General features: G+C 30.8%; 1 protein-coding gene across 29 annotated transcripts in view; it reads right to left on the bottom strand.

The window, feature by feature from the left end:
* LOC105833660 (liprin-alpha-1) overlaps positions 1–12,597 on the bottom strand; it is a 420,505-nt gene that overhangs the window by 161,855 nt on the left and 246,053 nt on the right. For all 29 annotated transcript variants that reach the window (XM_036289154.1, XM_036289155.1, XM_036289153.1 and 26 more), the window contains one exon: positions 793–953. In XM_036289154.1, the coding sequence (XP_036145047.1) occupies positions 793–953 (161 nt within the window). The remainder of the gene's footprint in view (positions 1–792; positions 954–12,597) is intronic.

Genomic DNA, 12,597 nt, shown 5'->3' with positions numbered 1-12,597 from the left:
TTAAAAAATATATTAAATATGTTTTATTAGTACTTTTTTTACATTATATTTACTTTAGTCTCTCATACTAAAAGTGCTTGAGGTATCAGTCTCAATTTATTTCATCGTAATACTGAAATTTGATTACCAATAACTACTGCCAAAATAATCTTTCGGTGATAATGAAAATAGAATATATATGTATTTTTTTATTCAGTTTTAAAAAATAATGCTTTATATAATGATGTGATATTTTTTTGCTTGTCTGACAAATAAGAGAAAATCTACATGCTGATAGAATTAGTTTTTATTTCTGTGTAGTTTTCATCTTTTAAAATATTTAAAATTAGTCATCTTCTGCGGAAGATAATGAAAAGATAATCAGAAAATATTTTGATTTTATTCTGCATTTTCTACTATGTGTGCAATTCTACATTGCGCCTAACGACAGTAATAGACAGGTCAAAAGTAAGCATACTTCTTCAAAAAGCCTTTTTTTATAAGAGATATAAAGTAATGTATGTACAATGTATCTGAAAATATATCTGAAAAGTTCAGATACTATGCTTTGTATCTAAATACAAGCACAACTATTTCAATTCAAATATATAAAGATATGTTTGTATACTGACATGTTTGTATTCTTACGTGTATTTAGATACACATATCTAGATATTACCCAGCATTGTTGCTAAAGTATATATTAAAAACAATTTATATAAAATATGAATATAAAAAAATTTATACGCTTGGCGTAAAAAAAACAAACTAGTTTTGAAATCAATATTTCTGTCAATAAAATAAAAAATATACCTTCTAAGTTCTTCCTGACTGTGAGCTAATGCTTGAACGACTCGTTCCAATCGGAGAGACCTGGCTGTTAAAGGAGACGCCGCATCGCTACCACCACTTCCTACACCACCGGTACTATCTCTTTCACTAACCGAATGTAGTTCCTCTCCCGACAATTGCAACTGGTAAAGATAAATTGCAATTTTTTAATTTTCGTAACATACATATGTTTTTATATATACATTCAATTTCCAAAAAAGCGGTACATTGTGAGAAAAATTTAGTTCACATTCAAATCTTTGTACCTCTTCAAAAAATAATCGTAGATATATAAATCAAAAAGCATTTAAAAGCTTAAACTCTCTAGTTTTTTAATCTCTTGATTAAAAATTTTGAGTTTTTTAACATAAACATTTTTTATTAAGACAAAGCACAATTTTTTTTTAAATTTGCATCAAATTTGAGCGTATTCATGGGCTAAAATAATTTTTTATTTAATCTGATAAAAGATTGTGAAAAAAAAGTTATAAACAATTAATTAAAAACGGCATTTTAAATTTAAATAGTTATAACATGGTCAAAAATGATCCGCACAGAATTACGATGACAGATTTGAAAAGCTATAAACTTCTACTTTGCTTTCTTTATTTGCTTATTTGACAAAAAAATGTTTTGTTGTGTGAAAACCACCTTAAAACTAAAAAAAACTAAAAATTGTATATTTTCCTTTATTTTGAAGATTTGAAGCTACTTTCAAAATAATCGTGATACGCTTTAGGTAATGCTAATGCCAGCGGTATAATAAAAATTAATGATAAAGTGGTGCATGTTCTAAGAATAAAAGAAAATCTGGAATTTTTACTTAAGGTGATTTTTCTTTTAATCACTCACACATCGATCAACGATCGCCGCAAAGAAAAGTAAAAATAGCATATTTTAAGTTCCAAGTCAAACAGAAAAAAATTCTGAGCCCTGCAAAACACTGCACACAATTTAAAGGTACTTTAGAAAACGTGGATACCTTTAAGTCCAACAATTATTTTGAAAGTAGCGTAAAATCTCCAAAATAAAGGAAAATACGCTGTTTTTTCTTGATGGTTCATAACTCACAAGGAAACCTCGCGAACCCGAAAATTCTGATTTTTTGCTTTAAAAAAAAACTTTTTCTTAAAAAAAAAAAACTTTTTTCTTTAAAAAAAAAATTTTTTTGAAAAAAATAAATAGGATAGTTAAATAGAGGTATTTATGCCGTAAAACTTTTGTATGAAACATTTTTTTATATTTTGTTTAGTTTACGAGATATATCGAGAAAATGCAAAAATGTCTTAACTTTCAAGTGTGGTTTCACCCCTTCAAACCGTTTTTGAACCAAAATAAAACATTTCTAAATTAATATATTTACTCCCTCTACATTTATGCCAAGTTTCATTAAAATTAGAAAATTTTTTGTTTGGGCTTATAAACGGTTTGAAGGAGTGAAATTACCCTTTAAAGGTTGAGATATTTTTACCTTTCTCGCTATATCTCGTAAACTAAACAAAATATTAAAAAATGTTTTATACAAAAAATGTTTTATACAAAAGTTTTACAGCCTAAATACCTTCATTTAACTACGCTGTTCATTTTTCAAAAAAAAAATTTTTTTTAAATCCTCCTATCTAAAAAAGGAGATGTTAAATCGAATCAAATTTATTGTTGCCGCTTTTCCGAGATGCTGATTGGCTGTCTCGCTATCTCGTTGTTAAGTGCGTTGTGACTTTCTTCACTTCGTGTCATTTCCAGCTGTCAAACTACTTCGTGTCATTTTCAGCTGTCAAACTGTCACCTTTGATAGTTGATCGAAATAATTACAAAAAATCAGGGAAAAAGAAAAAAGAGCCAAATAAAAAATTACGAGAGGAAGAAAAAGAGAGAGAAAGAGAGAGGGAGGAGGGGGAGGGGAGAAGTAAAAAAAAGTTTAATTTTTTATAATTAAACACATTAAGTATTTTATTTCTGAAAACAATAATATTTATATATATATATATATAATTTTTGAAAATGATTTTTTCCTTTGAATGTTTTTTTGCTGTTCTTCCTTCCTTTTACAACATAAAGTTTGTTTTGTCAAAATTAGAATTTTTAATTTGATTTAGCTGCGTTTTTATTATTAATATATCTAAATGTTTTTTATTTAAGGTTAAAGAAAATAAGCATTATATTAAAAAAAGAAAGAAAGAAATAGAAGGAGCAGAGAGTAAGAGAAGAAAGAAACATTAAAAAGGTATAAACAGAGAACAGAAATAAAAAAGATACATAATATTAATGAGTCAGGTGTAGAAAATCAATATATTATTCGGTTTGTAGTTAATATTGACGCCAAACTGGTAGATATATTGATTTTCTTATAGCTGTTTCAAAATCAATTAATATAGCTGATACGGATCTAAAATCATATATACACTGCAAAAAATGTAATGTATCCAATAAGATATGTAATTGAAAACTGCCTACTCAATGCAATACCATATGTTATTGCAGTATCAACATTGTACTTGCCTTAACGGTAAATATTGTATTAAGTATTTTATGTAGTTGGCAGCCCGCAATTACATATGTTATTGGTTATATTTTTTTTTCTGTGTGTGTATTTTTTTATGTGTGCATGCGCACGCGCTTGTGTGTGTGTGTAAAATTATGTAAATTTATAAATAATTATTGTACATAATATTATATAAAAACATGTTTTTATATAATACACACACATATATGTGTGTATGTATTTATTCACAAAAAGTTAAATAATTAAGTAAATAATAATTTTTAATAAAATATGTTTTTATATAATATTATGTAGTTATTTATAAAATTACACTTACACTTTTTTATTCAAAATTGCAGAAGATAAAGGATAGATTAAAGAAAGGGAAAGAGATGAAGAAAAGAAAGAAGAATAGGAAAAGAGAGAGAAGATTCAAGAAAGCATAATTCTTTTAAATTAGTAAAGATTAAGACATTTTCTTATAAAAACGGAGGGAGAAAAAAAAAGACAAGAAAGGTATATAATAATTATAGATTAGGTGATGGTTGTGCAGGAGGAGTTACAATTTTTTATAAGAAGGATATATTACATATTACTAATGAAAAAAACATTTTAAATAATCTGGATATTTTAGGTATTAAAGTCAATTTAAAAAATAAAAATAAAATCCAATATATTAGTATTTATAGAAGACATGGTAAAATAGAAGACAAAAGAACATAGAAACAAAAAATCATGGAGTACATTCCATCGGATTTTGAGACAGCTATAAAAAAATCGATATATCTATCCGTTTGGAGTCAACGTTAATTACAACCGAACGATATATTGATTTTTTATACCTGACTCAACTTAATGATTATTAATATTATGTACCTTTTTATAATATTATATAAAAATAGATTTTATTAGAAAATAAATATTATTTATTTAAATGTTTTTAAATTTTTATTTTTTATAAATATCTGTATATGTATATATATATAAATGTACATATACATATGCATGTATATATATTTATGTTTATCTTTAAAATATCGAATTTTTACAATACACAGAGCATTGTAAAAATTAATTTCGGCAATAGGCTGACAATTGCAGAAAATATCGAATTTTTACAATACACAGAGCATTGTAAAAATTAATTTCGGCAATAGGCTGACAATTGCAGAAAATATCGAATTTTTGCAATACACAGAGCATTGTGAAAATTAATTTCGGCAATAGGCTGACAATTGCAGAAAATATCGAATTTTTACAATACACAGAGCATTGTAAAAAATAATTTCTGCAATAGGCTGACAATTGCAGAAAATATCGAATTTTTGCAATACACAGAGCATTGTAAAAAATAATTTCTGCAATAGGCTGACAATTGCAGAAAATATCAAATTTTTACAATACACAGAGCATTGTATTCGCACTTAACAAATCAAACTTTCGCCTAGGGATTCTCAAAGTAGAGTCTTTGCCCTTTAATTAAAAAAAAAGTACATGTAATTTAGATGATTTTTCGCAAAGTTGCATCACTTTGAAGATTGCCTAAAATTCGGTCAAAATTTATGTCTCGTTTTATTTTGCGCCAGTGTATATATACATAAATATTTATAAAAAATAAAAAGTTTAAAAAAATTGCAAGAATTAAGTGATAGGTAGAAGGAAAGAGAGAGAGAGAGAGAGAGAGAGAGAGAGAGAGAGAGAGAGAGAGAGAGAGAGAGAGAAAGAGAGAAGGAAAGAGAGAGAGAGAGAGAGAGAGAGAGAGAGAGAGAGAGAGAGATTTCGGGAAGGTAACATTTGCGTTTTAAATATTTTGAAAAAAAGGAATCTTAAACTCTTAATTCTCATTTCTTATTAATTATCATTCTTAATAATTATTATTTTTTATTAATTATTATTTTCGTTAAATATCATTTGCGTTTTAATTATTTAGACATTTTGTGTATTTTAATAGAAGAAAAGGAATGAGATTAGAGAGAAAGAATTGAGATCCAAAGAGTTTAAAAGGAAATCCAGAAAGTGAAAGTGTTGAAATTTGATTAAAAATTATCAGGTAACAATACATGTAATATTATAAATTTTAATTTATTAAAAAATTTAATTTTAATGATGTATTATTAAGGCATAAGATTAAAAAAATTCAATTTTAAAGTTGTTGAATGCTTATTATTAGAAGTTGTTGAAATGGTCAGAGAAAGACAGTGAGTTTTATCGAAAGAGATTAGAAAAGGAAAGAGATTAGATAAAAGGAAATTGTTATTGAGAGAGATTAAACAAGAAAGCCAGAAAGTAAAAGTTTTGAAAATTGATTAAAAATTAACAGGTAACATTACATATAATATATTATAATTTTTAATTTATTTAAAGGGGACTAAGTATGGAGATAAAGTATGTAAGAATGATATTAAGAAACATGAAAATATAATATAATTACTAATTTGTGTTTAGAGAGAGAGAGAGAGGGGGGAGAGTGGGAGAGCGTGAGAGATAAAGAAGAGGATTAAATAAGAAAGTAAAGTGTAAGAGTAATATTGAACAATATGAAAATAATATAATTAATATAATTAATAATATAATTAATAATTTAGAGAGGGGGAGAAGGAGCGTGAGATAGAGAAGGGCATTAAATATGATAAAGTGTGTGAGAGTAATATTACAGAAGAAAAAAAAGTGCAATGCTCAATATAAAAATGCTAAGTGGCGCGCGCGAAGCGCGCGCAATGTTGTGTTCTAGTTAAAATAAATTTTCAATGAAATTGACTTTTATGTATATAGCATTTATAAAATAATTATACTATCTTATACTACGTTCTATTTATATCATCTATGTGTATATTATGTATGTTATATGTTATCTATGTTATAATACTATACATTTATATTATCTGCATCCCTATATGTATTAGTTTTTATCTAACAGTTGCGCAATATTAGAGTAGTCACGTTGCTTTCACACAGTTCATTCTGTCTACGTCACATATTTCACATTCAAGTTTTATATTTGTCATATCACGGTATATATCAAATATGAAATGGAAAACACGTATTAAAGTTTGATATCTTTATTAATGATGTTACGCGTCATTTTCACATCTGTATTAAGTCTAACGTGTGCTTGATCAGTACATCAGTATCACATCTAACGTGTGCTTAATTTTTCTGTTAGATTATTTAATTAAGCGAAGCATAATGTTACACGTAAATGTTGCGAATGTTCTTAATATGTTAATTATTTTATTTCAAATTATACATATTCCACCTATAAATGAAAGAGAAATACAATTACGTGATGTGATAGAGGATATTATAACAAATGATATTATAACAGTGAATGTGACTTATCATTTGATATACACACTGATACTGCTTTAGAATTTTAAAATTATTGGGAAGTGGATTTACCTGACATAGAATATGTAACAAATGATGAGAAAGAATTTTTTAAAAATGATAATTGTGGTAGGGACTTCATCTTTCTGAAGCGACGTTGCACTCCTAAAAGAGAGTGTCGGCCTTTTATCACTTCTCCAATATTCGAGAGTGAGTCCCAGATGCGCACAGTAATAAACGGACACAGCAAGCTGAGTGAAACGGACACAGTAACAAACGGACACAGACCAAACGGACACAGTGCGAAACGGACACAGAAACAAACGGACACAGTGTGAAACGGACACAGTAACAAACGGACACAGACCAAATGCGCACACTGCACATGCGCACAGACCAAATGCATACACGGAAAGTCGCAAACCCATGTGATGCAGTGAATGCTTTGCATGCACGCACACACACACACACACACACACACACACACGGGGGGTGCAAGGGGGGCCTTCAGCCCCCCTCCCGCACCCACCCCGTCCAAGTCGCTAGCCTATGTGGACTTTACTTTGCTTGCAATGTACATGGATTGCATTTGGTCCGTGCGCACGTGCAGTGTGCGCATGTGCAGTGTGCGCATTTGGTCCGTGTGCATTTGATCCATGCGCATTTGGTCTGTGTCCGTTTCGCTCTGTGCGCATTTGGTCTGTGTCCGTTTGTTACTGTGTCCGTTTCGCTCTGTGCGCATTTGGTCTGTGTCCGTTTGTTACTGTGTCCGTTTGTTACTGTGTCCGTTTGTTACTGTGTCCGTTTATTACTGTGTCCGTTTGGTCTGTGTCCGTTTGTTACTGTGTCCGTTTCACTCAGCTTGCTGTGTCCGTTTATTACTGTGCGCATCTCGGACGCTCCCATATTCGACGGTTTTCCTATTATAGCTACTATTTAAAATTTCGTCTTCTGGTTCACAATTATATTTATTATCAGGTTCATAATCAACATTATCATTTTCTAAAAATTCTTCCACTTTATCTGTTACATATTCTATGTCAGGTAAATCCACTTCCAAATAATTTTGAAATTTTAAAGCAAAATGAGTGTGTACATCAAATGATAATTCATTCACTGCATTTGTTATAATATCCTTTATCACATCACGTAATTGTATTTCTCTTTCATTTATAGGCGTATGTGTAATTTGAAATAAAATAATTAACATATTAAGAACATTCGCAACATTTATGTGTAACATTATGCTTCGCTTAATTAAAAACAATCTAACAAGAAAAATCAAGCACATGTTAGATGTGATGTACTGATCAAACACACGTTAGACTTGACACTGATGTGAAAAAGACGCGTAACACCATTAATAAAGATACCAAACTTTTATTAATACGTGATTTCATATATGATACATACCGTGACATGACAAATATAAAACTTGAATGTGAAATATGTGACGTAGAGAAAATGAACACTGTGTGAAAGCAACGTGACTACTAATATTGCGCAACTGTTAGATAAAAACTAATACATACAAGGATGCAGATAATATAAATGTATAGTATTATAACGTAGATAATATATAGATAGAATATAGATGATATAAATAAAACGTAGTATAAGATAGTATAATTACTTTATAAATGCTATATACATAAAAGTCAATTTTATTGAAAATTTATCTTAATTTAAAAAAAAAATTTTTTTTTCGAAAAATAAACAGCGTAGTTAAATAGAGGTATTTATGCTGTAAAACTTTTGTATAAAACATTTTTTATATTTTGTTTACGAGATATATGGAGAAAAAGTAAAAATATCTCAACCTTTGAAGGGTAGTTTCACTCCTTCAAACCGTTTATAAGACCAAACAGAAAATTTTCTGATTTTAATGAAACTTGGCATAAATGTAGAGGGGGTAAATACATTAATTTAGAAATGTTTTATTTTGGTTCAAAAACGGCTTGAAGGGGTGAAAGCACGCTTCAATGTTGAGACATTTTTGCATTTTCTCGATATATCTCGCAAACTAAACAAAATATTAAAAAATGTTTCATACAAAAGTTTTACGGCATGAATACCTCTATTCAACTATCATATTTATTTTTTCCAAAAAAATTTTTTTTTTAAAGAAAAAAAAATTTGTCTGAAAAAAATTTTTTTTTTTAATAAATAACATAGTTAAATAGAGGTATTTATACTATAAAACTTTTGTATAAAACATTTTTTAATATTTTGTTTAGTTTACAAAATATATCCAGAAAAGGCAAAAACTCAAAATTTTTGAAAGGTGGTTTCAACCCTTTAAACCGTTTATAAGCACCAACTTTTAATTTCTAAATTCATGTATTCACCCCCTCTACATTTATGCCAAGTTTCATTAAAATCAGAATTTTCGGGTTCGCGAGGTTCCCTTGTCAGTAAAAAATAGTCGTACAAAAAATTAAAAAAAAAAAAAAAATTTTAGTTTGTATTTCTACGACCATTCTTCGCGGAGATACAAAGTTTGAATATGACTTAAATTTTTCTCACATTTTGAGTGTATGTGTGTGTATGCACGCACGCGCGTGTGTGTATGTAATTAAGCTTTAAATTAAATTTAAATTTAAATTTTATGAAACGAATATTATTTGAAATTAAGCGCATATTATGTTACCTATTCAGGAAATATTTTCTTTTTCAGTCAATATAAATCAGTTAGCTTATAAGTAATTGATGTAATATTTTTCGTTAAGTAATTTTCTGTAAGTAATGACAAACATGCAATATATTTCTAATAAATAAATATTTTATAATATATAAATAGATAGTATACAGTACAATTAAGCATATATTAAGTTTAGCACGCACACACGCACAAAATACGTGGTTCTACTAAACATGAATATTTCGTATCAATAGATGATATACACTACAAATCATCTATTAAATTATTATTAATGTTTATTAATTTTTTAATTAAAATTTTTTAATTAAAATTTATTAATTTTTCTTCCAATAATTTTGTTTTTATATAATAAATTTTTTAAAAATTGAACATTTTTTTATACTAAACACTACAGATGCACGCTTTGCACGCGTTATTTAACTTTTCATTTTTTAATTTTTAAAAATAAACTACAACGATAATTGTGTACAAAGATAACCATCTGTACAAATTTGACAGCTATCAAAATTCAATCGCAATGACAGTTGCGCAATGACACTCTTGCAACACGAAATAAACGCAACAAGAGACCAATCGCGGAAAAGTGGCAACAATACAATGGTAACATCTCCTTTTTACAAAATGGATGGATGAACTAGCATGCAGCGCGCGCTTTGCGCGCGCCTGTATTGATGAAACTGTCAAAATTACAACTCTCGCAACACAAAGTGAGTCAAGCGAGAGAACCAATCAGCATCGCGGAAAAGTAGCAATAATACCGCGCGATCAAACGCGCACTTCTCACATCTACACGATCTTTTTTATTATGGATGGATGGATGGACTAGCACGCAGCGTGCGCTTCGCGCGCGCTTGTTTTAACTAAACTGTAAAATTATAACTCTCGCAATACGAAACAAGTCAAGCGAGAGAATCAATCGGCACCAAAGAAAAGCGGCAACAATATCGCTCGATCACAAGCAAACTCCGCACGTTTCCATAGCCTTTTTTCTTTTTGATAGAAAAACTAAAGAATACATCTAAATAATACTTGCATTAATAAAAATTACCAAAATAATTTTTATGTATTAAAATATTATTTGATTTAAAATAAAATAATTTTGTAAACTTTATTCAAAAATTTTTTTGTATTAAAAAGATTTGCTAGTTAAAAAAATAAAAAGAGATATGGTATACATTTTTTTAATGTAGGGAATGGCATTTTTGTCTGCAAAATGATGAATAATAATAAAATAATGACTAATAAATAAAATCTATTAATAATAATATAATAATTTGTTGTTAAAATGTTTTATGTTGTGAATACCGTACTCAAAGATAAAAGGTGTCAGCAGCGCAATGACGTAAGTCGGTCAACTGCATCAACATCGAGCGCATTGTGAGAAGTACCGCGCAATCCGCTCAAAAAATTAGCAAAACGCTCCTTAGACAGCACTTGCTGCCTAAACAGAGTTTCGTACCACTGACCGAATTACGCATTGGCGTAATCCGCCTCCCCCCCCTCGAGCCGATAACCGAAATTGATTAATATATAAACCGTTAAAAGAAAACGAGACGGGTCAATCAAAAGCGTTATCACGACACTCTGCCTTGCGGAGTCGTGGATCGACTAGAGTCAGGTCAATCCGAGTTCAAACAACCACGGGAATATACTTTGCGGAGTCGTGGACGATAGACGCAACACTCTACCTTGCGGGGCGTGATCTAACCATATACGGTGATATTGTAAACACAGAACATAATAAATTGTTTATTACAAAGACACGGTGTGAGTAATTCAATCCCTTCTTCGCGAGATCTCTAGCAGCGATCCCTACAGTACTCCGGACTAGGGGTACAACATTTAATTGTAATCTTGAGAGAAATAAATATTCGTCGAAAAAAAATAATAAAAAATTTATAAAAATAAAATTTTTTAAATTCTTTATAAAAAATTTTTTATAAAAGTATTACATTTTTTAATAACACAGGCACACACAAAAAAGTGTGTTTGTGCGTGCATAGGGTAAACGCGATCGCACGGAGAGAATGCCGGGATCCGTCCCGATAGAGACGCGAAGCGAGTGGTGAGGAATGCGGTAGGTTCACGGGGGGTGATAGGAAGAAAAAGGAGGCAATGGTGTCACTCACACTTTAATTATTTATTAAAAAACGGACGTTCGGAGCAAGAGGCGAACCGTATCTTTTACAATCTTACGGAGATCTTGACACGTCCCGATATTACGCTGCCTGTATTCGACGTGGAAATCTTAAAGAGCCTCTAGATCGAAGCTCTCGCGAATCCGGAAATCTTGCGCGCGATCCGACGGAAATCTTGTGCACAAGGCAGAGGACGTTCGCGGGAAAGATACGGCCACCCGCGCAATGACGTGATGCACTCAAACATTCACACGAATACACGAACTTAAGAATTAATTGACATAAGTGGTCGAATTAGAGATGGAACAGAAGTGAATCTCCGCAGTTAGGATCGGCGAATGACGCGAGAGATCTGCGGGACGATCTAATGTCGGCGCCGGGCTGCGAGAGACTGATTAATTTTACGTCGTAAGACAATTACGATCGCGGAGGCGAAAAAAGGGGCGGTAAGGGAACGGATCTCGAGACTTATTTGGGCATTGATTTTGACGTGCCCTTTTTTGGGCATGTTTATTTGCATAGTTACCACAATGCGAGAAAACGAAAGACGCGCGCGTGATGAGCTAGTGACAGCGCCATGCGGCTGGGTGCATCGAAGGAATGAACTACAAGGGGCGCGATGGCTGTTAGCAGCTCTCACTACTCGCGGATAAAACAGAGCAAAAAGAAAAAATGTTAAAATTCTATTGAAACTGTTCTAGTCTCAAACATACCGCCCGCCTCGAAATTAAGTGATTAATTCCGAAACGTCTCCGCAGAAGAATGAAGTTGCGGAGTTCCCTTCCGCCCGCCATAACGCAATACAGTAGAAATTACATAAATAAACGCATATAACATAAGTTACATAGAATTGATTGGAGAACGCTTAAATCTAACTTAGGAACTAACAGAAATAATAAATTAAGAAACGCAATTAGTTGCTCGACGCCTCGCTATCGATCGGAAGAACGCATAATTTAACGATCGGTCGTTGATACTCGGACGTGGCTGTTTTGACAGTAACCACACGAACTAATCCGTCGGAACCAGCGTGACACTGTGTCACTCGGCCAAGTTCCCACTTACATGGAGGTAACATGGAATTTTGTAAAAGAACGAGTTGACCGATCTGAATTTGCGGTTTGACTTGTCGCCATTTTGTTCGTTGTTGTAAGGTAGTAACGTAATCGTTATACCAT

This window comes from Monomorium pharaonis, chromosome 6, assembly GCF_013373865.1.
Source record: "Monomorium pharaonis isolate MP-MQ-018 chromosome 6, ASM1337386v2, whole genome shotgun sequence".
Lineage (NCBI taxonomy): Eukaryota > Metazoa > Arthropoda > Insecta > Hymenoptera > Formicidae > Monomorium > Monomorium pharaonis.
This window is presented reverse-complemented; position numbering and strand designations above follow the sequence as displayed.